The 25,512-nt window shown below is 54.3% G+C and overlaps 8 protein-coding genes across 8 annotated transcripts; 4 read left to right on the top strand and 4 right to left on the bottom strand.

Annotated features, from left to right (window-relative positions):
- Positions 1-29: 29 nt before the first annotated feature.
- M406DRAFT_33644 (uncharacterized protein) lies at positions 30-942 on the bottom strand (the record flags this gene model as incomplete). The annotated part of the gene is made up of 2 exons (XM_040921149.1): positions 30-588; positions 680-942. The coding sequence occupies 2 exons, from the start codon at positions 940-942 to the stop codon at positions 30-32; spliced, it is 822 nt and encodes a 273-aa protein (XP_040781646.1).
- Positions 943-2,135: 1,193 nt separating this feature from the next.
- Positions 2,136-4,205, top strand: M406DRAFT_285418 (acetyl-CoA synthetase-like protein; the record flags this gene model as incomplete). The annotated part of the gene is made up of 3 exons (XM_040918614.1): positions 2,136-2,568; positions 2,619-3,805; positions 3,875-4,205. The coding sequence occupies 3 exons, from the start codon at positions 2,136-2,138 to the stop codon at positions 3,965-3,967; spliced, it is 1,713 nt and encodes a 570-aa protein (XP_040781645.1). The 3' UTR covers positions 3,968-4,205.
- Positions 4,206-4,747: 542 nt separating this feature from the next.
- On the bottom strand, positions 4,748-7,092 carry M406DRAFT_245397 (MCM-domain-containing protein; the record flags this gene model as incomplete). The annotated part of the gene is made up of 4 exons (XM_040916328.1): positions 4,748-5,240; positions 5,304-6,712; positions 6,778-6,904; positions 6,962-7,092. The coding sequence occupies 4 exons, from the start codon at positions 7,090-7,092 to the stop codon at positions 4,748-4,750; spliced, it is 2,160 nt and encodes a 719-aa protein (XP_040781644.1).
- Positions 7,093-7,923: 831 nt separating this feature from the next.
- On the top strand, positions 7,924-11,563 carry M406DRAFT_285415 (Vps54-domain-containing protein; the record flags this gene model as incomplete). Its single annotated transcript, XM_040918613.1, has 4 exons — positions 7,924-8,015; positions 8,154-8,182; positions 8,237-11,105; positions 11,207-11,563. The coding sequence occupies 4 exons, from the start codon at positions 7,924-7,926 to the stop codon at positions 11,466-11,468; spliced, it is 3,252 nt and encodes a 1,083-aa protein (XP_040781643.1). The 3' UTR covers positions 11,469-11,563.
- A 618-nt stretch (positions 11,564-12,181) lies between these two features.
- Positions 12,182-12,909, bottom strand: M406DRAFT_67063 (uncharacterized protein; the record flags this gene model as incomplete). The annotated part of the gene is made up of 2 exons (XM_040925040.1): positions 12,182-12,659; positions 12,713-12,909. Coding segments are annotated over 2 exons (675 nt in total), but the record flags the coding sequence as incomplete, so codon positions are not given.
- Positions 12,910-13,285: 376 nt separating this feature from the next.
- On the top strand, positions 13,286-14,644 carry M406DRAFT_336294 (uncharacterized protein; the record flags this gene model as incomplete). Its single annotated transcript, XM_040921134.1, has 3 exons — positions 13,286-13,353; positions 13,468-13,722; positions 13,798-14,644. The coding sequence occupies 3 exons, from the start codon at positions 13,286-13,288 to the stop codon at positions 14,642-14,644; spliced, it is 1,170 nt and encodes a 389-aa protein (XP_040781641.1).
- A 1,832-nt stretch (positions 14,645-16,476) lies between these two features.
- Positions 16,477-19,776, top strand: M406DRAFT_271925 (uncharacterized protein; the record flags this gene model as incomplete). Its single annotated transcript, XM_040918132.1, has 1 exon — positions 16,477-19,776. The coding sequence occupies one exon, from the start codon at positions 16,477-16,479 to the stop codon at positions 19,678-19,680; it is 3,204 nt and encodes a 1,067-aa protein (XP_040781640.1). The 3' UTR covers positions 19,681-19,776.
- Positions 19,777-21,376: 1,600 nt separating this feature from the next.
- M406DRAFT_354528 (uncharacterized protein) lies at positions 21,377-22,866 on the bottom strand. Its single transcript, XM_040922945.1, has one exon. The coding sequence runs from the start codon at positions 22,566-22,568 to the stop codon at positions 21,969-21,971; it is 600 nt and encodes a 199-aa protein (XP_040781639.1). The 5' UTR covers positions 22,569-22,866; the 3' UTR covers positions 21,377-21,968.
- Between the last annotated feature and the right edge of the window lie 2,646 nt (positions 22,867-25,512).

Here is a 25,512-nt window from a genome sequence, read left to right as displayed (position 1 = left end):
CTTCCCTAAACATCCCTTCCTGACTGTTGCTATGACCACACATTGTTTGACGATCTTCTGCTCCTCTCGTATAGCCACTTGTTGTTCAGCCCCACGCTGATTCTCTTTCCGCCAGGCGGGCTCGGCGTTGCAGGTGGCTCAGAGAAGACGCTCGAGTTGAAAGAGGCGGCGCTCTGGTTGAGCAGGCTCTGGCTAAGAGGGGTGGGCGATCCCTGAGAGGTCGAGCGGCGTCCATTGTAGCCCACAGCTTTCTGTAGCAGCGGGCTCACGACAGGCGAGTATGGTGATCCGCCAATCCTCGAACCAGAGCCCGGGCTGCCGTTAGCAGAGAGCGGCGAGTTATTCGGGCTGGCCTTGCCGGTCGAGCTCGCGATGGACGGGGTCCGGGAACATCGTGGAGGTGTGCTGTAGACGGTGTCCGGTGCTGGCGGCTTCGAGCTGGGCGGGAGGCCAAGTAGCTTTCGCTGTGCCGGCGTGAGGGGAATATCGGACAGGTCATCCTTCTCCCGGAGGAGGGGAAGACAGGCGACTAGGATATTCCAGAGCGGCAGCATGTAGAAGGCGAAGAAGGCCCACCACACTGCTGTCCTCGTGTCGACACCGTGACTACACACAACTGTTAGTTCCGGTGGACTCGGCCGAGGCGGGTCGGGAGATGCTGTCGCGCGCGCCTGCTTACATCCATCTTGAGCTAAAGTCATCATGGATCCTGTGAACAAATCCGACCACAAACAGTGCAGTTACGTTGTAGATGACCGTCTTGACATTGTCGCTGGTGAAGAGGGTGGCGCTCTGCCGGCGGGTGATCTCGTCAATGCGAGGGTGCTGCCAGTTGCCAGGCGACTCGGTAGCTGGGGGGATGGCCTTGGAGGGTGTCGTCTTGGAGGGCGTCACGTTGAACCGAGGCTTGCTGACGGCGAGCGCCGTTGAGGATCCCGACATGTTGATCGCGATGGGGGATGATGCGCCGGGAGGTTGAATGCTGGTCCAGGTTTGCGCGGCCAACCCGAGGAAGGGGACGGTTTGGGTTGGTATTCGGTGTCAAGTTCAGAGACAAAAAGAAAGAAAAAATGAGGATACCTGTTGGGTTAGTAAAGTCTTCTGGAGAAGATGTGCCTCCAAGGCAAGCCTGCCTATTGCGAAGAGGTGCGTGTGGTCGAGCTGCGTTTTGTTGTGGTGACTAGGAAAGAGAAGCCGGCTAGGCAGGCAGACTTCGCTGAAAACGCGAAAATCAACACTGCATGGCTCCCTAGGTGACAGCATCCTTGCTCCTGGTGGGGACACGGGACTAACCGCCCACCTCCCAGCAGCACTCAGCTCTGGCATGGAACGTACAAGGCACCACGACTGTACTACCAATGGCTTTGAGGTATAGTACGCGTTTAAGAAGTAATTTGGCCAGGTAAGGTCGGCGCTTTCTACTTGTGTCAAGTACAAAACGGATTTTCATGTTTCAAGAGTTCGTGTGAATGAATTCCTTATATGATAATGAGTACTCCCTCCAGCTGTTAAGCCCTGGAAGTCAGCAGAAGAGAACAAGGAGACTGGTGAGATGAAATCCAGGGACAGAGTACACTTTATCTACTAGTCTTCTGAGTCCTGTGAGCTTCAGAATGAAGGCATGGAGTCTTGAGACAAGCCTAAGTGCATACACATATCCCAAAGGTAGGCACATTGAATCATGCAGAGACCAACGTCGGTAATAGTACTTGACATTAACATATTTGCTACTTAGGCGACGGCGTGCCGGGGTATTGTGACGGCACCGCCCCACTGTCTCAGGGACCTCCAACCATCCCGCCAGCCCGCGCTAGAGCCAGGCTTTCGTCACAGCTGTCCGTCTCCTTCAAAACCTCAAACTCAGAGCTTCTTTCCGCTGGCTGCGACTCTTCACTTCTGCAGTCTATCGAGGCATCACATTCTCTCAATAATCATATCAAAAGACGAGGCATCACACCACAGGTGCGACGAGCTATGTTGCCTCGTCTGTGAATATCTTTCTGTCCAAGATAGTACCATCCTCAACATCTTCGGCCATCGATCGACCGACCCATCCAGTCACTCACACTCCGCCCGAGACATACAACAAGTTCTCGACCCGGAGGAGCTTCTCCGGCTCGACAGCTCAGCCCACCATGTTCAACGGATTTTTTGAGAACGCCATGTGGCAGCTCGACCAGGGCGTCACCGGCCTATTCGCGCAATGGAACTCGTACTCAACTGCTATCGCTACCATCCTCGTCATGTTCCTCTCCTACCAGGTCTTTGCCCGCCGTGACCCCGACACTCACCCTCTGCTCCTCGCTCGCCAGGCACAAGCCTCACCTGTGCGATACAAAGGCGAATCCTCCGTCTATCGGTCCCACTCTTCCCCTCATGGCATGCCTCTGAACTCTGGCCTGAACGTGAAGGACCCTGGCGCCTCCAAATGGTCCAGAGGACGCGATGGAGATCTCCGTGATGTTTGGAGACAGGCCATCAGCGGAACCTCGGAACCGGGCAAGCCGACGGGCAAGGGAAAGATCCTGACGGTTCTTGGGGGACAGAAGGTGCTTGAGCACAAGTTTGGTATGCTTGAACGCATCTCGTTCATGTTCGACGGTTACTGACTGCATCAGACGATGTGACGCGCCAGATCAACCTCATCGGAAAACATATCCTCGATCAGGGCGGTGCCCGCGTCGCCATCTACCTGCCCAACTCGGTCGAGCTGATGGCTGCCATCTTCGCATGCGCCTTCTACAACCTGACTGCTGTCCTCATCCCCTTTGACCAGTCCGACGAGGCCGTTATCTCGATGCTGCGCCGCGCTGCCGTCGATACTGTCGTGGCCCTTCCCGGCTCGTTCCCTTTCGATCTAGTTGTCAAGAACTACCCCTCCCTCCGACATGTTATCTGGGTGGTTGATGAAGGCAACAGGCATATGGACTGGAACGAGGTCCCGCAGGGCATGGGCGGCAGCATCGAGGTCGTAACGTGGCAGGACATCGTCCAGGACAGCCCGGCTGATGCCGGCACGGAGCTCCCCCCCTTTGAAGGCCAGGCAGAGCCCCGTGACATGACCATCTTCTGGCCCTCGAAGCCAGGCGTCACAGAAGAGATGGTGCGTTTTACAAACGCAAACATCGTCTCCGCCATCGCCGCACAGCTCTTCGCCATCCCACAGACCCAGCGCCTGGGCCCTTCTGACCTTTTCCTACCTGCTGCTTCACTGGCCAGCACCTACACTCTGTCCCTGACCCTCGCCGCCCTCTACTCGAATGCCTCGGTCGCCTTCAACTCCTCTGCAGGCGATGTGGACCTCGGCCTCGCGACCCGTGGCATCGCACCAACAGTCATCGTGGCCTCCCCGCAGACTCTCCTCAAGACCCATGAGCTGGCCACGCGCAACGTTTCCTCTTTCTTTACCAGCAAGATACACTGGCTGCAGACGCGCGAACTCACGCAGACGGGTGTCATGCCGGCTGCCTCCTTCCTGACATCCTACAATGATAGTCTGAGGCCCGCCATCGGACAGACTCCCGGAAAGCTACGACTGGTATACACCGCTGAGCGTGCTGGTTCAGGAACGACGCCGCCACTGTCGTCTGCTGTGCTATCGGATCTGAGGATCTACCTTGGTGCACGGATCATCTACGCGCTGACAGCAGCGAAGGTGGCAGGCGCCGTAGCGCAGACGCAGTTTTATGACTACCGGGTGCACGAGGATAAATGCTCCCATTTCGGCCCACCCGTAACCAGCGTGGAGATCCTCTTGAGAGACTCTGGCGATCACAAGACAACAGATGAGAAGGCAGAAGGAGAGGTGAGTCTCTGTCCGATCATGACAATGAAGAGATACTATGAACATTATTGCTGACCTGCTCCTTTCTAGCTCATCGCCCGCGGTCCTTCTGTTGCTAATGGAGAAGCGGCTCTGGGAGTCAACGCTACCATACGATTCGACAACACCATTGCGTACGTGTGAGAGACAACTCATCTCGGGCGCAGGCGTTCTGCGCATCTCGGCAGGGAGTAGAGTCCCGGTATTTTGTAGACTTGTACATTATTTAAGACATTACTTATGAGTTCCATCCACGCAACACGCATCTTGTTTTCTGTTTTGTGTCTTTGTTTTCAACCTCAAAGCAGGAAACAATGATAAGTGGAAATTGCTACCGATTACAAAACAACCTGTTCACCCCAATTGAACCCTCATTCCAACCGTATCGTCTGTTCACAGAAGACATCACCGAGTTGCGCGTTTACATCTTCTGAAGACCCCATCAGACCTGTCCTCCCGAGGCAGATTAAGACCCGGAATAGTCGAGTAGATCGCGGTAAGGCACCCCTCCCGTCTCTTCAGCCACCCTGTACTACTGGTCACCAGGTTACGCTTAGCTGACTGCTGTAGCTGGGGTCCTCTGCTTGTGACTTGGCTGACTTTTGAAGACGGAGGGGTTGATAAAAGGTAGTCAGCTCACTGGAGTGGTGTATAAATTGACAATGTTGCTAGGTTTCATCCACGCATTCAGGCAACGGTGCTGCCCGGGCAATGGCCATCTCCTAACCAAAGACAATGGATGGATATGTAAATTGTCTTACGAATCTCACACAGTGGCATAAGTACCGTCCAATTCCCAACCAGGCCAGACAGGAAACCAGCACGCAAATATAATTCCTTCCTCCTCGAACCAAATCAAACGCCGATTAACACCCCTCGTACGGTGTTTCACCGATGCCGCCACACACACATACGCGCGCCTTATCATGCCCCATTCCTGTACACCTGCGCCCCCTGGTTTCGGAACATAATCGTGTCCCGCCTCTGCATGATCATGAGCGTCCTGTTGAGCGCCTGCTCGCTGAAGCCTTTGCCCTCGACCATCTCCCTTCGCAGCGTCGCCAGGCTCGTGCTCCACCCGATGGGCAGCCGCCGCTTCAGCTCTGCCTCAATCCTGTTGACCTCGTCGTTGAGCTCGCGGCTGCCCTGGCTGCTGCCCTGGTTCACGGCGTCCATGGTCGAGCACAGGAACAGCCGGATCGCCTCGTCGACATGGGCCTCCGTCGCGACAGGGGATAGAGTCAGCTTGGCCAGGGACTCGGTGATGCGCACGATGGCCTCGAGCTGACGGACAGTGATGGGGATTGACGAGCGGGCGTTGGCCTCCAGTTCAGTCGCGTGCACTTGTTTGCGGATCGAGACGAAGTGCGATGAGAGCTTCTCCGCTGCTGCCTCGCTGAGACGAGGAGCGCACCGTCTAGTGGACTGTCAGCCTCATGATCATCGGATGATTGACGAGAGAGGGGTCTGGTTGACTTACGATTTGCAGTAGCTCAGGTAGCGCTTCATCGTCTCGACAGGAATCTCGCTTTCAGTGGTATCATCAGCTGCCACCCCACCTTTGTGAATGCCCATGACGTGCTTGGCAATACGTTCGTCACGGCCGCGCTCGTGCTCATCTCTGACAATGAAGATCATATCAAAACGAGACAAGATGGTGGTCTGGAAGTCAATGTTCTCGCCTGGGGTCTTCATGTCATCGTAGCGGCCAAAGATGGGGTTGGCAGCTGCCAGGACAGATGTCCTCGCATTGAGGATGGTAGTGATGCCGGCCTTGGCTATGGAAATCGTCTGCTGCTCCATAGCCTCGTGGATTGCCACTCGGTCCTCGTCTCGCATCTTGTCGAACTCATCAATACATACCACACCACCATCTGCGAGCACCATTGCACCGCCCTCCAGGTAGAACTCTCGGGTGGATTGGTCTCGTTGCACGGATGCTGTCAGACCGGCCGCCGAAGATCCCTTGCCCGAGGTGTAGATGGATATGGGAGCGGCCTTCTCAACGAATTTCAACAGTTGTGACTTGGCTGTACCCGGGTCACCAAGGAGTAGCACGTTGATGTCGCCTCTCAGCTTCATGCCGTCGGGTAGAATCTTCTTGGAACCGCCAAGCAGCAAGCACAAGATGGCCTTCTTGATGTCCTGGTTTCCGTAGATAGACGGGGCTATGCACCTGGTCATCACCTGATAGAGGTCCGGCCTCCTACTCAGCGCCAGGAACTGCTCCTCCTCTTCTTCCGAAAATATATTGTGACCCTTGGCAGTCTGGTCAATGTCCGTCTGGATACCGACAGCCCGTAAATATGGTGTGCGAATAGCGACGGCACCACCTGTGGACGAGTTCTTGCTTCCTTTATTCTGGTAGATCGAGAAGATGCCCATAACAATGCATCTCGATCCCGGGACAACACGGTTGGTCAGGTATCTGTCGGCGGAGATGAGGACGTGTCGCGGCAGTTCTCCCACGGGAACCTGATCCGGTGCCTCCTGCAGCTTGATGACCTGCTGGTCGACGAACTTGGAGTTTTCGTGCACGACGAAGTAGGGATCGAGTGGACATGGTTCTGTCGGGTCGTTCCTCAGCCTCTCCCTTCCACAGCGCCGTGGGAGGGTGACACCCGTGAAACCACCGTCTACGCTTATGTTCGGCGCGTAACCACAGTTACGGCACTGCAGGTGAAGCTCCGTTGCTTTCGAGGACATGACTGAAGCGCCAATGACGATTCCAGGTACTCTAACCAGTCGAGAGATGGTGAGGGAGTCGAGGTTGCGGATCGACACATTTTCGGCATCTGAATGCAGAAGGAGCTGGTGTGGCGGCAGGTTGACTTTCATGTCATGAGGAAACACGATTCTTTGGGTACATTTTCGCAATGCATTTTCGAACTGAGATGAACATCTGTCAGCACAGAAGAAGGTAGTAGTGGAGAGATCAGGGTGAGGACGCGCACCAGTGGTATAATCTCGGCAGGCTCTGTGACGAGGCGATGCGCCAACTCCTCGTTGTACTTGATCAAGTCGCCGATGTTAATGTCACAGTAGTAATTTTGCAGCAGCGCATTCTCGCGCAATTGATCCCTGAATGGCATTTATCAGTGATATTGTCAATATGACTTGCTCGTGATCACACCCTACCGGTAGACAAAGACGTTGTCAAGTCTGAACTCGAGGATGAAGGTCTCGAGCTGCTTCTGGACCTGCAGGTTTGTCTCCTCAGCCTCTTCCTGAGGGAAGACGTGAAGAGTATGTACAGTCCCGCGATCCATTTTGAGTCGTGTAGGCGGTGCTGTCTGCGCTCAGAATAGACGATGTCAAGGAGGAAATCTGACAGCAAAGTGGTGTTGCGGGTGTCGTGGAGGGCAAATGAGTGCGAGTGCTTCGTGACGCGAAATTTACTGAGAAGTGGGAGGTGACGCGCTGTGAGACGCGGTTGCAACGCGAAATCAATTAAACTGCAGCAGGGGCAGACCTGGTCACTGTCCTTCTAGCAAAGGCTTACGGCTTCTCCAGCGAACATGCAGCAGGGGATACAGTACCTACTGCTAGTGCTCGCCGAACCCTTGCATTTTGCACAAAAGTATGTACAGTAAGCAGGCCCAGCTAGCGGGCCCTGTATCTTATCGCTTTGACAGCTACGGCACCAAACAGCCCAGACTGCCAGAGTACCATAGCGTTGCTTAGTAGTAAGCATGGTCAATAGTCGGTGGACCATTGAGCTCCATTGACGGCTAGCTGTTCACTATCCGTGGCTGATGCATTCATCACCCGTCCATTGAGTGTGCATGTATACCACAGTAGAGTTCAGTTCGGGACCGAGAATCTGCCATCCAGACAACGTATTGCTCTCGAGTTTCCTCTGTATCTAGCGCTCCTACTTCTTCTCAGTCCATTGATGCCACAATAATCAAACACCCTCGGCTGTGACGCTCCTTTCATCGTTCCGCGCATTGCAACAGACACCAACTCCAGCAATGATTCCACGGTAGCATCGCTTATCCATCGACGACTAATAGCCACGCCGGCTTTCCTTTGGGGCTCTTTGAGGACCGCATTGTCAATACGGGCAGTGTCACGTCCTTTAGCTTCTTGGATCCATCATGTATTCGAATCCAGCGGCCCGGAAGTCCATCGACAGTCTTGCCTCTCCTACCTCACCGCAGAGCCACCGTGCAGACTTCCCCTTCCACAGGTACGCTAGCAACGACGAACTTTCTTGACTGGTGTCGCTGTCTGACATTCATAGGCATGGATCTGTTAGTTCAAGAAGGCCGTCTACAGCCGGATCGATTCATTCAGTGGGCGGCGCCTTAGATCAGGGGGCCTTCAGCGAGAGTGTCCTCGAAATCGGGCAGAATGGTATGCGCGACCACCAGAAGAAAGAAATGGTGGTCACAACTGACCGCTCGATAGCCATCTCAACGCTCCTCCAACCCCCAATCGTTCGAACCGGTCTCCTCCCACACACCACTGCTCCGGCGTCGAGTGCCCACAAGCCACCGACGGCCCGGGACATTCCTCCTGTGACCCTGACAAACATCCAAAAGATCAACCCGTCCGAATTTGAACCATATTTGAAGCAAGTTGGCGCACTGTATAGACAGCTCCAACAGGTAAAAGAGAGCGAAGAGGAAGACGTGTTGAACCGTACACGAGGTGGGAAAGGGGACGAGGTCGGAGATTCTTTTAGCGAGGACACCCACAACCGTCTACGTCCAGGCAGAAGACCACCGAACTCAAGGAAAGCATCTGTCTCTTCGATATCCTCTTTTACTGGTCTGGATGCGCCACCTATCGCGCGGAGGTCGAGCTCGAGCTATTCCAGAAAATCCGCCCAGGGGCCACCTCCACTATCAACAATCCCCGTCGTCTACTTCGACGAAGACTTCCACCTAGAGAACCCAAGGACATTTGATGTTGTAAGCGAGAGATCCGAGGTCGTCCGTCAAGAAGAGAAAGCGTCATCAAATGGGAATGCGACAGCGCCGCGGAAGGCCCTGGCCACGAATGCGATCCTACAGGAGAAGCTCTCTTGGTATATGGACACTGTGGAAATGCATCTGATCTCTGCCATCTCGACTGCCTCGACCACATTTTTCAGCGCTCTCGGATCTCTGAAAGAACTCCACACAGAAACGGCCGAGTCTGTGCAGAAGATAAAGACCCTGAGAGAAGAGCTTGAGGCTGTGGATGAGGAGATTGTTCTCAGTGGTCTACATACCGTTCAGATACGGCGGCGGCGCGAAAACGTCCAGCAGCTCCATGATGCCGTTCTGCAGCTGAAGGAAGTGGTGAATCAGCTGGCAAACTGCGAGTCAATGGTGGACTCGGGCGATGTCGATGCTGCACTCGACGGGATTGACGCTCTGGAGGGCCTTATCGCCGGCGAGGAAGACGAGTCGATACCACCGCCAAGTGCGCTGCGGACTGTGCAATTGAGGGATCTCCGAGGTGCGATAGCGCTGCAGGGTGTGAACGAGGACATGAATGTTTTGCGATCACGAATCGGCAAGGCCTACGAAACCAAGTTTGTGGCAAGCCTCATCGCAGACCTCCGGCGCCATGTCGAGAACGTCTCGACTCGAGAAGTTCTTGTACGTTGGAACAGCGCATCCATACGAGCGAGGGGTGGCCGCACGCCACGAGAACCGACGGCTTTCCCATCTTACCTGGAGTCGACGGATGACCTTCGCGCAAAACTCATCGAGAGCTTGGGCGGCCTGTACAGGGCAAAACAGATTACTAATGCGGTCACGGCGTATCGGGACTCTGTAATCAAGGAGGTCAGGAGCCTCGTGAAGCAGGGCTTGCCCAGTTCGAACGACGACGACAATATGTCTGTAATGTCTGCTTCTACCGCCACTGGTGGTGGGCGCAAATTGTCTCAGAGGGAGAAGTCCTCAATCCTTGCTCGGAACCTACGAGCACTCGAGCCCGCGGATGCCGAGGAACTGCTGGTGAAGGTCTACGTCAGCGTAACCGAGACGTTGCGAAGGACGTCGACACAGGTCAAGTTGATGCTGGATGTTGCTGCCTCCATCGAGGATGGCTCAATACCGTCAGGCATGAAGTCCCCACCACTGAAATCGCCACCCTTGAGCCCTCCGACGAGGAGAACGTCGGTTGCTGGCATCGAGGCCCAGGAAGAGATTCACAAGGTGCTGGACCTGTCTGCTGTCCTTGGCAATGGGGTTGATATAGCGCATGACAAGATTGTGCGGATACTACGAGTGCGATCAGAGCAGAGTACTCATCTGGAACTGGTCTGGTTCCTGCGCTACTTCACGCTTAACCTACATTTTGCCAACGAGTGCGAGTCGATGTCAGGGAGGAGCGGGACGCTCCTGAAGGACGAGGTCAACAATCAGATCAAGGACTTTGTTCGGAATCACGGCGATGCGGAACAACAGAAACTTGCCACAGGAATGGAGTTGGATCAGTGGGGCGCAGTCGACTTCACGGAGGCACACAAGGAACAGTTACAGCGGATTCTCGACAGCAGCACAAGTGACCCGGGAGCATGGGCACTAGGCACACAAGTCTGGATCCCATATCCAGAGGAGGACGAGAATGAGGAGAACGGTGTTGTTGAAAAGTCGTCACAGAGCAACGGTTCTGGCAAGGCAAAAGCGATCATCGACTCGGAAACTTTTGTCCTGCCCAACTCGGCCGTGTACTGCATGGATGGCATGTCCAACTTTCTACACCTCATCGTGGGGATCCCTTCCATCACATCAGACGTCGCCAAGTCGCTCATCAAATACCTTCAATTCTTCGACTCGCGCTGCAAGCAGCTCATCTTGGGCGCGGGCGCCACGCGGACAGCGGGGCTCAGGAATATCACTACCCGTCACCTTGCCTCCTCCTCGCAAGCTCTGTCATTTGTAGCCGCCTTGATACCCTATGTGCGGGAGTTCGCCCGGCGTCACGCTGGGTCGGGTAGTGCCTCATCGGCGCTGATGGGCGAGTTCGACAAGGTGAAACGAGACTACCAAGAGCACACGCAGACCATCTTCGACAAGCTGGTGGAGATCATGAGCGGCCGAGCGACAGCGCACGCCAAGACGGCCAAGGCCACCGACTGGGAGAAGGAGACAAAGGGTGCGCATGCCTATATGGAGACGCTGGTGAAGGAGACCTCTCTTCTCTACAAAAATCTCTGCAAACATCTTTCCGACGACGCAGTGCGCATGATCATGGTACCCGTCTTCACCAGCATCAAGGAGCAATTTGGTGCAGACTTCAGGGTTGCTGATCCGAAGACTGCGGCTGGTCGGGATAGGTATGTTTCTGCCCCTCCTTCTCTTTCTCTCTCTCTCTCTTTCGTTTCTCCTGGATAGTCAGACATGGGATATGGAACATACGTTGCTAACACCCATCTAGCATGCTGCGTGACTTTGAATTCTTCAAGAGCAAGCTGCAGCATATCGACGGTTTCGGGAATACGGGCGACTACCTGATCGACATTGTCAAGTCGAAACAAGTCAAGCCCGCCTCGCAACCGCCGCCACCACCACCTAGTGAGACAAAGACCGAGGAGAAGCAAGACACGGGAGCCATCCAAAAAGAGAACGGGAACGAGAGCTCGATAGACCAGACTGAGGATAAAAAGAAGGACTCTACGGGAGTCGAGACCAAGTCGTAGGATCTCTTCTCTCCCTCAAGTACAGCGGATAGGGGAAGAAGCATTATCATCTTGACATATAGCGCGAGCGAGTCATATTGAGAAGCAAATAATCTAACTCGTTCTTGGGTTGTATTCTCCAAGACCACGCATGGCTTTACCGGCTTTTTTTTTTTTTACTAAGCATGAACAGTTTAGTACATACATTATGAAGAGCAGCATTAGGAAACCAGAGACGTGGATGCACCATCTCCTACCGTCTTTTTCTTTCTCCCCTCTCCCCTTTTTCCTTCTTCTTCTCCCACTTCCGGATCACGACAGCAAGTCGCCAAGCTGATGTTACCCTGCTGCAACGGCTGTGGAAACGAGAATCAATCTCGGACTCGGATCATCATGCATGGCTCTTCGTCATCACTGGCCGACTTTCGAGCGATATGCGGGCGGGCGGGCGGGCACATCGGAAGGACATGGCACCGGTGATCCCACGGGTCATGGGGTATGGGGATCCATTATACACCGAGAAGGGGGGGGGCATGCCATTTCCCTATGGATGTTCCACACGCACAGTAGGATACGAATCAGTGGAGTGGAGATTCTTTTGCCAGTCCATGTACTGGTGACACGACGGCAAAGTACAGGTTCCATTCATCCAACAGCCCTAAACCGGCATATATACAGACAGACATCCGGATCACAATACTAACCATGCATGGAGGAAGAAGAAGAAGAAATACATTGTCATTAGAGACGGGCACGCCAACTTTCTCGCGTCTAGCTTTATCATCCCGACACGTCCCGCCCTTCTTGTCATCAAAAGCCTCGGCAACCTGTGTCGCGCTGAGGTCGTTACTGTGGTCGCCATAGATGACCGCCGTCCGGTCACAAGGAATGACGCCCAGCTTGGCGGCCTCGTCGGGACTAAGGGTGCCGTAGAAGTCGATGTCGTCGTACTCGCCCATGCCGGGGACGGGGAAGAGCTTGTTGAGGGTGTAAAAGAGAATGGAGCTGATAGAGAACCCCATGAGAAACGCCATGTAGTACAGCTGGTACAAGCCCCGCGGGCCATCATCTTTGCCCAAGGTCGTGAGGACCAGGCCTCCTATGGTGGGGATCCAGCCACACGGCCACGCAACCAGGGCGCGCCAGTTGACGCCGTGCCAGAACCAGTACGAAGTGTCCGCCGTCCGGTACAGATGGCTCAGGCGGATCTTCCTATTCCTCAGCAGGAAGAAAGGATGGGAGAGATCGTGGGGCTGTGTGCTTACAGTAGATTTCCCCATAGATCTTCTGTGCAGCAGACGTGGTGACGAGCCCGACAAACGAGACCAGCACACCAACAATCCAGGCCGAGAGCATCGTGCCGCCCGACATAGTGCTTTGGCCCTTTGGCATAACGGCTAAAGTCACTCCCGTTGGTGATACCAGCCGCAATCCCACCAACCATCTGGTTGATACCAGCCATCATCAGCCACGAGGCATTCCTCCAACCCTTGGGCATCAATCACCATTTGGTGCTTGGTCATATACATTTAAGCACTTCTATGGATCGGTAGCGCCCATCTGTGACATATCATTACGCTTGTGACCAAGATTGATGTCCACACCTCAGTCTGAAGAGCTACACATGATCCTTTATCATGAGACAATCATTAGCCGATAAGAATGTTCTCCCTTGACCTCAATCAAAACGCAGGCGATCCAATGACAACTTTCCTCCACGCGCTGACGCCGCATTTCTGCATCCACGCTCCCTCGGGTGTATGATGTTAAATGGCCGACAGTGCTCTTTATTATCACCCGTTCCCGCTCTCATTGTCGTTTCCTGTGAGACGCCCTCCATGGCGATCCTGCAGAACCGGAAGAGGCAACGAGCAAATGAGGCCTTGCAAGACGGTCGATGTGCAAAGTCCCGGAAGATAGATCAGTCCTTGCCAGACAAGCGCTCAGCCCAGAAACCACATCGACACCAGACAGCACCCGACAACTCCCCAGCGGAGAGCATCTATCCGCCCTCCATCAGCTATCCTGATCCCTGGCGCTACCCACCCGAGTTCTGGGACAGACTCTCGACGATTCCGCTGATCCGCTCGGCCCTGGAAGAGCTTGACCGGCGGATTTGCAAACAACCTGCCCCTCCCCCGTCGTCGCCGACAGAGCCCGCTGCCCGAGACCTCGCCCGATTTGCACACCACGGCGGACCAGACCTGCGCGACCTTCGAGGGTATCCTGCTCCTGCGCTGAGCAGGCACCATACCGCCGGCACCATGAGCTCCTCGTCCAGGACCTGAGCGACCAAGTCTACTGATCCTACTACAGTCACAACAAAGTCGGGGACAACCAAGAGCAAGAGGTCATCAGCCCAAAACCCTGGCTTCGAACAGCACTTGGCTAATCATGGGATCCATGCAACCTGGAGCTCGCAAAAGCCGGATCTGACAGAAATAAAAGCAGCACTAGCTAACCCGAGGCCATCACTCTCGCCCTCTCGCTTCCCGGATGATGCCTTCGAGACCTTCCAAAATGATAATGCTCGAGCAAAGGATGAAAGCGATGTGTGCAAATATGTTCTACCGGTCATTGCTGGCCCTTGGAAGGACAATTATCCATCCGCTGAGAATATGGCTTTCTTAAACCTAGAGCCGCTTACCGACGGGACTATAGCAGCAGCGAAACCAGATATTGCTCTAGGCGCTCGCCCTGAACAGCTCAATCCGGATATCCGCCGCGAACTTCAATATCATATTGTCCCTTCCACTTCGACAGATAGGATTATAGCGCCCAATTTCTTTCTGGAGGCTAAAGGCCCGGATGGATCTGCAGCGGTAATGATGCGACAGGCTCGCTACAACGGAGCAGTCGGTGCTCGGGCAATGCATAGCTTGCAGAACTATGATCGAGAGGAGCTAGTATATGATGGCAATGCCTATACCTATACTACGACCTACCATGGCGGAACAGGAACACTCCAGCTCTATGCCCACCATGCCACTGCGCCGGCAACGCCAGAGGGGCAGCCCGAGTTTCATATGAACCAGCTTAGGGGGTTTATTATGACGGATACACGGGAGAGATTTGTCGAAGGAGCTACTGCATACAGAAATCTGAGAGACCTAGCAAAGAAGCACCGAGATGCATTTATTCAGGATGCAAACGCTAGATACCAAGCGGCTCAGGAAAACCCTATAGCCGAGGCATGATCCTAGGATGACTCCAACTCGGACGAGTACATCGACTGTGAGGCTTACCACACACCACAACCCATCGAAAAATCACAACATCCTGAGAGACAAGACTGCCAACAGGGGCACAGCGGAGCATCTGGCGCTACACTCGCTGCTACCGAACCAGCGACGAGCATTATATCAAGCTTGACATCGAGCTTGATGTCAAAGAGAAGCCACAGTCACGAGGCCCCTTCCAAACGCCGGAGAGACTCGCAGAGCCCGCCGTCAGGCCCTTGTCAAAAGAAACATAGTTCGAAGGGAAAACGATAAAGTCGTCGCTGAGTATGCCCTCACTTCATAAATACGAGGATCTATTGTTGTGGTGGCCAGTGTGGTAGTCCTTAGGATATTGAGTGGGGCAGGGTATGAGTCCTTGTGCATATAAGAACACCACCCACTTTAGATTTTTGCGATCAGATAACAACAATCAAGCATGGGATTTGGAAGACATCAAATCCAGCCAAGCAGAGAGACACGAGAGAGAAAGAAAAAAGGAAGAAGAAAAGAAAGAAAAATTGACACAAAAGACCCACCCCATGTTCGTCTCTCAGGCGGGAGAGGGATCAGATCTCTGTTGCTCCACGAGTCTGTCTGCTCATGTTTGGTCTCGTCGCCGTGAAGACGGACTTTCTCCTTGATGTCTCCAGGACGAAACCACAGGCTGGCAGTGGCCATGATCGTGACGGATGAAGAGGAGGATGACGAAAATGACGATCAAGATGATGATGATGATGATGATGTTGGTGGACAACTTGATGAGGGGGGGAAACGTCGTCGAGTTCCCTTACTAGTATCAAGTACAAGTACCATCGCTCTGAAATATAATAAATATAATAAACATAGTTCCTTAACAAAGATACTGTACCCTACACCGGCATCCAGAACAATCTATCTCTTGACCCTCTCTTTCCTTTCTTCTCTGTCTCCCTTTCTTATCAAGCTCGGGCAAGGAATTGACTGATGATCATGAGAGAGAGGTGTGGTGGACTGAGTCGTATCGTATCCCTGGTTACACTCAGCTTGATAGAATATTGATAAGCGAGCAAGTGGAAGCGAGGGAATGGGAGGGAGAACCAAGGGAGTCCCCGATTCTCTGGACCATAGCGTGCATGGCGAGTACCAAACTGTACGGGGGGCGCGGGATGTTCCCGCAGCGTCGTTTAAGTCTCAAGGTCTCCTCACCCCTCTCTGTCCCCCATAAATCAACACACGCACACACACACACATCATAGAGTCTCTTAGCTCCTCCACCCAACCATCCCACATTGATCAGAAGAAGGACAATACTACGTTGTTTACGATTTGAGATTGAGGGGGAAAAAAGGCGGAGAGGGGGAAAGGGAGATCTCCGGTGCCGGTGTTTACTTATCTTTCCTTCTCTCAGTTTTTCTTACTTTTATCTCCACCTGGGAATAAGAGAGATCGCCGGTCGCGACGTTATCAACGCCCAATAACCCGGAGCTTGCAGTGCGTTGCCTCCCGACCGGCACCGGGAACTCTGCCGACGCACAGTATATGATGGTGCTATGTGGGTATAGTATTATAGAAGAGGGCCCGACGAGTTCTGGAATGGCCTCAAATTCAAGTATGATACGAAAGTCACTCACTCCCTTTTTGGTAGTCCCTTTTCAATTATTCTATCACACGGTGCCATGCCATGACATTTCTGGGGACTATTTACACACCACTTCGTCTTTTCGTCATCCGAAATTGTGATAAGTAATCATTGCATGTCGACGAGAGGCTGTCTTCATCCCATCTACTAGGACCTGGATTCAAAGGATCCCCCCATCTCTCGGTTCACCATGGCAGTCTCAAATACCACAAAACGCCTGCGCATAGGCGTAGACGTAGGAGGCACCAACACCGACGGCGTCATCATCGACCCGTCTCTCACCTCTGCCTCTTCTTCTTCCAACAGGGGTATTATCGCCTACCATAAAGCCCCAACCACCACTAACCCAAGCGACGGCATCAATGCCGCCATCACCCACATGTTCACCACCACAGACCCGCCCATCAACCCAGCCGACGTCGCCTCCGTCACCATCGGCACCACGCACTTCGTCAACGCCGTCGTGGAGCGCGATGCCAGAAGACTATGCCGCGTCGCCGTGCTCAGGCTCGCGGGGCCGTTTGGGAAGCATGCGCCCCCTTGTATAGACTGGCCTGATGACATGCGCGAGCTGGTGCTGGGCCACTGGGCCAGTGTGAAAGGAGGCCTGGAGGTGGACGGAAACCTCATTGCGGAGCTGGACGAGGAGGGTGTCAGGGCGCAGTGTCGTTTAATTCGCGATATGGGCATCCGGAGCATCGTTGTAAATGGGGTGTTCAGTCCTATTGATACGGTGTATCTGCAGGAGGAGCGGGCTGCCGAGATTATCCGGGAGGAATTCGAGAAGAAGGGAGGAGACGAAGACAGTGACGAGCCTACCGCTGTCGATGTAGTCCTCTCCAAAGAGGTGGCGAACCTGGGATTCCTCGAGAGGGAGAACGCGGCCATCCTCAACGCAGCCATCCTGCCCTTTGCGAGGAGGACGATCCGCAGCTTTCAGGAGCCCGTCAGGCAGCTGGGCCTCGACTGTCCCGTCTTCATCACGCAGAACGACGGCACCATCCTCGCTGGCGATGCGGCGGCGAGGCTACCCATTAGGACGTTCAGCAGCGGGCCTACCAACAGCATGCGCGGTGCGTCCTTCTTGATGCAAGGTGGGACGGCGGGGGAGGAGGAGGCAGGAAGGGAAAAACAAGCTATCATGGTCGTTGACGTCGGCGGCACGACTACTGATGTGGGCTTATTGCTCGCCAACGGATTCCCTCGCCAGCAGGCTGCGTACAGCGAGCTGGCCGGCGTGCGCATGAATTTCTCATGCCCAGACATCAAGAGTATCGGCCTCGGCGGTGGGTCCATCATTCGCAAAGGCTCGTCATCGTCAGGAAAACGCACGACAGTCGGCCCAGACAGTGTGGGCTACAAGCTCACCAAAGAGGCCCTTGTCTTCGGCGGTAGCGTCCTGACGACCACAGACGCCACCGTCCTCTCCCGTCCAGAGGTCGTCCAGATCGGCGATCCAAAATTGGTCGAGGGCCAGCTTACAGACGACGAGCTGGCCGAGGTGCAGGCCATCATCAAGCAGAAGCTCGAAAAAGTCATCGACATGATGAAGACGTCCCCCGAAGACCTGCCCGTCCTCCTCGTCGGGGGTGGTGCCGTCATCAGCCCGGACGAGCTTAAGGGTGCCAGCAAGGTCCTTAAACCGCGCTGGTCCGAGGTTGCCAACGCCATCGGCGCTGCCATGGCTGGTGTCAGCGCCGTCGTCGACACGGTCAAGTCTACCGAGAGCAAGTCGACTGCAAAACTGCTCGAGGAGATCTCGGCGGAGGCAGTCGAGAGGACCGTTGCTTCGGGAGCGGCGCGGGATTCGGTCAAGATTGTTGAGCTGGAGACGCTGCCTCTGCAGTATATTGCCAACAAGTCTCGCTTCATCGTGCGTGCCGCTGGGGATTTCGACTTTTCGCGGACGGACCTGGGTGCTGTGCCTAGCAGTACCGCCACCACAACCACAGCAGGCGAGCAGGCCAACAATATGGACCAGTATGAGAAGACGGCGACTGGCACCAACGGCTCCTCGTCACCGTCGAAGGCTGCTTCTACACCCGGCGGCCCAACGGCCGAGGTCGACCTGGACACATATCATCCCACGGTCAAGAACCGCGTCTGGCACGTCTCAGAGACGGACCTCGCCTTCATCACAACAGGTTGCTATATCCTAGGCACAGGCGGAGGCGGCTCCCCCTACTCCTCTATGGTCCGACTCCGCTCTATCCTCCGTTCGGGAGCCTCCGTGCGCGTGATCTCGCCAGACGACCTCGCCGATAACGATCGCGTAGGCTGCGGTGGAGGAATGGGCTCGCCCACGGTGGGTATCGAGAAGCTTCAGGGCGATGAGATGATGGAGGCGCAAGAGGAACTGGCACAGATCCTGCCCAAGGGGGCACAGGCGACACACATGATCGCGCTCGAGATCGGTGGGGGAAACGGCCTGCAGGGTATGATCCTGGGTGCATCGACCAACATGGACGTGCCCGTCGTTGACGGTGACTGGATGGGGCGGGCCTACCCGACCAAGTGGCAGACCACGCCTGTGGTCTTTGACGAGCGGCGGCCTGTGTTTTGCCCCTTGTCCATGTGTGATGGTAACGGCAACGTCATCATCATGACCAAAGCCACGTCGGATCTGCAGGTCGAGAGGGCACTACGAGCGGCGCTGAGCCAGATGGGCTCGCACACGGGCTGCGCTGAGGGCCCTGTCACGGGCGCCGAGACGAGGCGGTGGGTTGTGGAGCATACCATCTCCGAGTCCTGGCGGATCGGCCGGGCGGTGGAGAGGGCAAGGAGGGAGAACAGAGTCGATGAGGTCGCTGAGGAGATCGTGAAGGAGGTTGGGGGCTCGCAAGCCGCGAAAGTGCTGTGGAAGGGCAAGATTGTCGGCGTCACGAGGACGCTGAGGATGGGTCACATCTATGGCGAGTGTATCATCGAGGGCATGGACGTGGCTGGGGCACGAAAAGAAGGTGGTGGTGACGGGGACGGGGCGCTGCAGGAAGGGGAACGACAAGGTCAGTTCGTGGGACGCATCAAGATTCCCTTCAAGAACGAGAACATTGCCGCCATCAAGATACCCGAGCCAGCAGCACTCACCCAGACGGAGGGGGAGGAGGAAGCCCCTCAGGAGGAAAGACAGGAGGACGTCCTCGCCATCGTGCCCGATCTCATCTCAGTCATCGATGCGCAGAACGGCGAGGCCATCGGCACACCCGAGTACAGATACGGTCTGCTCGTCACGGTACTGGGCATCGCCGCCAGCGACCGCTGGACTTCCTCGAAACGGGGCATCGAGATCGGCGGGCCCGAAGGATTTGGTATTCACCACCTGAAGTACCAGCCGCTGGGCAAATTTGTGAAGCCCAAGAGCGTTATTGACGAGTACGACACACAAGTTGTTTAGGAGTTCAAAGGTGGCATCACTACCTTGAGCAAATGAATGGATGATTATTGTTGTTGAAGGGAAGGAAGAGATCCTGTAGTGCTAGCATTGCACCTCCCTTCCCCCTCCGAGGAAATCCCCCGAAAGCACTCGTGTGTCACTGTAGTAGATCATGTTGATTGCTCCTTCCTGCCCTGCCTACAAGTTGGATCCAGACTTGCTCATTTACTTACTCACTTCATGAGGTTGCTTGATCGAAGCGTTTAGTTATACGGCTCTTGATTACGAAGCATAACCAAATGATGTTTCGGTCCAGTGATGTTTCTCACAGACGTTGACCCTCTCGTGAGACATGTTCCCCACCACAATGCCGTCCTCTCTCCTCTTCGGGTGTGGCTGGCGGGGAACACCCTGAAGTACTTGCCAGTTATCAAATAAAACGACTACATCAAGTAACCTTCCACGGAACTTTAGAACGCCACGCATGCCAAATTAAACCACCAGAACCTCCGAATATAGAGCCTATTTCGTAGAAAACAAAGGATTCCCCATTCATCCGTTCATCCTCCTTACAAAGAGAAAGTGGCCTCATCAAAGGATCAAACCCGCGTTTCTGCCAACACACCACCGACACGTTGTCGTTTTTCCTTCTTTTCTTCTTTTTTCTTTCTTCGTGTCGAAACGTACGTACATACCACATAGCTAGAGTAGACAGTTATCCCACCCGTCCATCCAATCCATCAATCTTGGGAAACAGTCAAAGCAAAAGCATTTGCAGTAAAAGCGTAGTGCAAGGAATTTTCCCTATTCCCAAGTTCCCAATATCCTTATGCTTTGCGTGGGCTATGCCATGCATGCTTCCTCAGCGCGGCTTGTCGGGCTACATTGCGCTTGCGAGCGGGAGGATTCGCCGTGCATGCTGCCTCAAGAAAATCCTCCGAGGATAGCATTCCGCTTCATCCTTCGGAACAATCCATCCTGGCTCAATTCAATACACGGCATCATCCATCACGGGCAAATTGCAGCCAAAAAATTAGCAGTGCTTAGCCCCAGTATGGCCTGATTGGGAAACGAGGCGATCGATCCGCTCTGAGAAAAAGGAGTCGGATGGCAAACGCCAGATCCGCTTTCATCGTTGTTGTCGTCGTCCCCCCTCCCCCCCTCCCCCTTATTTTCTCCGCAGGATCTTAACAAACCATACACTGAGTACATATTTGCCCCCATTATCATCAACAAGAACGAGTTTCTAATTTCAGAGGTGGAGGGGTGAATTATTGACAGCCGAGGAGCATGAAAGACAAGTCAAAAAACAAGACGAAATGATGGTCCGGGTTGACGTATTCCAAACCTTCGCTTAACAACTTGACGGGGTGGGGTAATATTATAATTGCTGAAGAGTCCAGCCATGCCAGGGGTGACGAGGCCAAGACGGGATCACCGTTGCATCGCGCCCTCTCAACGCACCTTGCTGCAGCAGCGCCTGCGATCGAGCCGCAACGCGCCAAGGGGGAAGGGAGGAGTCGTGCGTGCGGCAAGACGGGACTGGGACCCACTCCAAGCCTAGACCACGATCAATGAAGGAGCCTGAGTGGACTTCCAATTAGAAAGAGGAGCCAGAGGCCCAAGACTTACTAAGAGACAGCGTAGCATAGTTCATCACATGTTTCTTGTTCCCATCACTGAAAAGGAGACAAATGGCTGAAAGTGAGAATAGAGGTTGGCCAGGAAAATAATAAATTTCTTTGGAGGCCATTTGGCATAAACCCTGAGGTCTTTGTACAAGAATTGAAGGCTATTTAGAAGAAAAAAAAGACATTTTTTGAATGAGTGTAGAGAAAAGTAGGGGGATGTTGCAAGAAGCACAAAAAGTGATTGCCGGGCTGGTTGGTTCCAGTCCCGTGATATGTCTATGGGGTTGAGGACACAGAGCATCCCTCACATGTAAATCGTTATCCCGTCACGCTTTTCCTGTCGTGTTTTTGTGTATATATGTGTGTGCGTAAGAGTGTGCATGGTCTGTTGTTGTTGTTGTTGTTGTTGTTGTCTTTGAACAAGCCCAAATCACACACCACACCACATATATAGACACACATGTCTATATCCCAAAAAAGTAACTCCACTCTCCCAACCCTTCGCTGTAGGAAGCGAGTTGGGCACCCAAGGGGGGTATCTCAAAAAAAAGTGTTTTGGCGTTGTTGTGCGTAGAATGAGAAATCGTGGCTTCGTCGAGAAGGAAGAGCTGCAACTCCAGCGTGCGCTACTTCCTTTTCTCGTGGTAGTAGGAGGAATTGGGTTGGACTGAGACCAATTTACATGCGGTTGGCCCAGCGGAGGGCAGAGGTGAACCGACCCTTCTTGACGGCGGGCTTGAAGTTGGGGTCGATGACGGCCTCGCGGGGGAACATCTGGTCCTCACCATCACGAGCCTTGACCTTGGAGACAGCCAAGGGGCCGGCGCCGAGAGTGACGACGTAGGAGGTGCTGGTGCTGGCCCGGGTCTGGACGTCATCAGGCAGGTAGTAGGCGTTGTCGCAGGCAAAGGTCTGGCAGCCAGAGACGGGAGACTCGGTGTCGGCCGGGTAGATCTGGTAGACGCCCTCGGTGTCGTCGGGGTTGACAATGGCAGACACGTCGAAGTAGGTGGAGCCCCCATAGCTGTTGAAGGCAAACTCAGCCAGCATGCCGGGCGTGTTGGTCGCGCCAGCCGAGTACGAGTAGAAGTTGCCGATCCAGCCATCGGGGACGGTGACATCCACAGACTCGCCAGCAGGGACGCTGGTGTCAGCGATGGTCGAGGAGCCAGTCCACACCAGGGTGCGGTCGGTGCCGTCCATGGACTGGATGGTGACCGTGTTGTCAGCGCTCACGGCGGAGGCCAGGGCAAGGATAGCAAGAGTCTTGAACTGCATTTTTGCTGTTGTTGATATTGTTGGTTGTTGTTGTGCAAAGTGTTGTAGGTTGATCGACAGATCGTGAGAGATAGTCAGATAGCAAGTACTTGTTGACTTGTAAGAGATATTCCAAGAAAGGACTGTATTGGAAGTATGTCTCAAGAGATTTGATTTTCAAAAAGTGTTCAAAGCCACCAGGGACCTGAGAGAAAGTGTGTATAGCAGTTTGGATGCTTGGTAAAGCAGGGAATGTGCAGCCTCGTTGGCTAGAGTGGGTGATGGAAGTGTAGGAAGAAAGAAATCGTCACAACGGCTTGCCGAATCGTGAATAAGGAAATAATAAACTCAGAAGATCAGGAGGAGTCTGGTGGGCCAGAGCCCTTTATACCTTTTCCCCCTCCCTCAGTGAACTATGGCCAGACTAAGGAAACAGAACTCTGATGATAATGGAGGGGAGGGGGTGTGGCTCTGGGCGCGCGGTAACGGGTACATCACAGCCTAGGCCCACGCACACCAAGACCTTGGTACAGAAGAACCTCTCATAGTCCAAAGACTCCCTACCGAGTCAAGGCTGGCGGGCCCCTTTCCCGACGACCACCACGCTCGGGTATACTAGCTGACCCTTCAAGCACGGGACCCACTATAGCGCCCGGCTCGTCATCCTGGCCTGGCCTAATGGGTGTCGTTGTTGGTGTGCGGCCCCCGGTGGCGCCGCCCAATTCGGGCATTTTGCTCACTTGAGCAAGTGCGAGAACAAGAAAAGCTAAGGCTTAAAAATTCAGAGTTTTTCTTTTTTTCTTTCTGGGCTTTCCTCCCCCCTCCGCCTCACACCAAAGGAAGAAAGAAAAATTGAAGAAGAAAAAATGAAACTCATCCTACTGGGAAAAAAGAAGCAGAACAACAAAGAACAACCTTTCGATCCCCCTTCGACTGGTGGGTGCCGCAGGTCTGCCTCGTTGGGGGTGCAACGCCGGTCGGTTCCGTTTCAACGGTCCGCTTGTTAGAACGAAGTCGTTGCGAAAGAGGCCCAAGCGGCCATGAACCCCCTTCATTCCAAATGACTGGTATAGAAACAGACCAAGTTCATTCGAACAGCTTTTGTTGTTGGGCGGTGAATGGGATCTTTCAGGTTGGGTGTTGGGCCTGAAAATAACCACAAAGGGGCTGACCAACAATACTGCCCCAACAATCATCTTTCTTGAGCTGCGTCTGCTCACAGTTTGACACGTTGCCCCCATCCCGCCTTGGCGCATGCACCTGTGCCTTGATCCAACCCATCCAGAGTCTGGAAAAACAGGATCAGGATATGTACGGCCCATTTGCTGTTGGACCTAAGGGGGGGCGACCATTCAGAAAGCAGAGCGCTGGTGTGCAACCCCTAGCAAGGTGTGTCTCCGTGCAGATGCAGGGGGCATTGCAACGCAAGCCTGTGAGAGAGGAACAAGTTGATTGCGACGCCTATTGCAGCCGAAGCGAGCCTGGGAAGGAAGAGGGGAGAAAAGTCCAGGCCCGGAGGGGCGGGGCTGAGGCATTAGAACCGTTTCGTTTTAGCTGCAGATGGACTTTCAGGAACAGAACGGCTTCTCCACCCTGATTGGCCGGGTAGTGGTTCCGATCACGGGTACCTGAAAAAAAGGCTTCGGAGCTTACCCATGTGGCCAGCCCTGACAGGTTCGTGCAGAAGGGCCCATAGAAATAAGGATGTGAGAGGGGGTTTGTGACGGGGCCCAGGGGCTCGCACATACTTGCTTTCCCACAGCGTTTGTGCTTTGGTTTAATAGGCACCAGCACAGTCGGTGTTTGGCTAGCTGGAAAGTGTTACAAAGGGGCAGGCCGGGGGGGCAACAAATTTGGGCCCTTCCATGACCGACAGCCCCGAAACAGACACGTGTTGCACACACATCAGAGTGGGAATCGATTGAAATCACGCAAAATGAGTTCCCCAGCAGAGGGTTTGCATCGTGATCCGAGTTCCTCCTGTCCAGGCTGAAGGCGTGCCTCTCTACCCCTCTCTGCCAATCCCCTGCCTCCCGCCTCCCGACAGCCGGCAGCCAGACACAACAGTATGGAACTAGGATGGAGGGGCTACGACAAGAGAATCTGTGAAGTACAACAACAATCATGGTAGTGTCTGCAGACGCAATGCACACGTTGCACACGCAGCTGTCCTGCAGCTGATTGAGTCGTGGACCCACCGCCGCCACTCCACGACAGCCGGTTGGTCGAACGTTGGCACTTGTTCCCTGGAAAACGTGCAGTAGGGCGAGTCTGGGCTGCAAAAGGGCCACCTAGCACGGGACAAGGATCGGTAACGTCTGCCGTAACTTTCGCTGATGCTTGTGCTCTCCCACACACAGAGGAAAACTCTTACATTGGCACTTGGCGAGACTAGTGTTGAATATCAAATCCTTACTTCTTTGACTCGCGAGAGGGGCAGTCTGGCACACCTACTTACCTAACAGCAACAGAGCTTCGTCTGCTCTGTGACGCCTGCTGAACACCTGTACCTGGCCCTCGGCCCTACTCACGAGTATAGCCAAGACCAACGAACCATTCTTGGTTGTGCGGCTAACGAGAAAGAACGAAAAGAGAGGGAGGGGAAAAGAAGGGCACACCGCACAGAGGCGCTGCCACGTCTAGCCGCTCATTTGGATCGCTACCGTTGCACGAACTTGCATTCTGAATCGTAAGCAGCCGCTGCTGCAGGGGTCAGACGGCCAGGACAACCACCAATAAGCCAATAAGGAGACCAACTTGTCAGTTGATTGCTGGACCACAGGGCTCACACTCTCCTCATTTTCTGTTCTTGTCGGTGAACGATATACAGCAACGAGTGATCTCGCCTTTTCCCATCATGGGCTCGCGGCCAATAACTCCATGACAAATGGTGACAATCACCAACGACCCCGCTCACCTCTGCAGGCTGTATCGGTGCCTGACCATTCCAAGGTTGCCAACAAAG

This window comes from Cryphonectria parasitica (assembly GCF_011745365.1).
Source record: "Cryphonectria parasitica EP155 unplaced genomic scaffold M406scaffold_1, whole genome shotgun sequence".
Taxonomy (NCBI): Eukaryota; Fungi; Ascomycota; class Sordariomycetes; order Diaporthales; family Cryphonectriaceae; genus Cryphonectria; species Cryphonectria parasitica.
Note: the sequence above shows the minus strand (reverse complement) of the source record. Positions and strands in the feature narration are given on the sequence as shown.

What these genes read in the sequence shown, in the direction of transcription:
- M406DRAFT_354528 (XM_040922945.1), bottom strand. Translation starts at nt 22,568, where the DNA reads ATGCAGTTCAAGACTCTTGCTATCCTTGCCCTGGCCTCCGCCGTGAGC.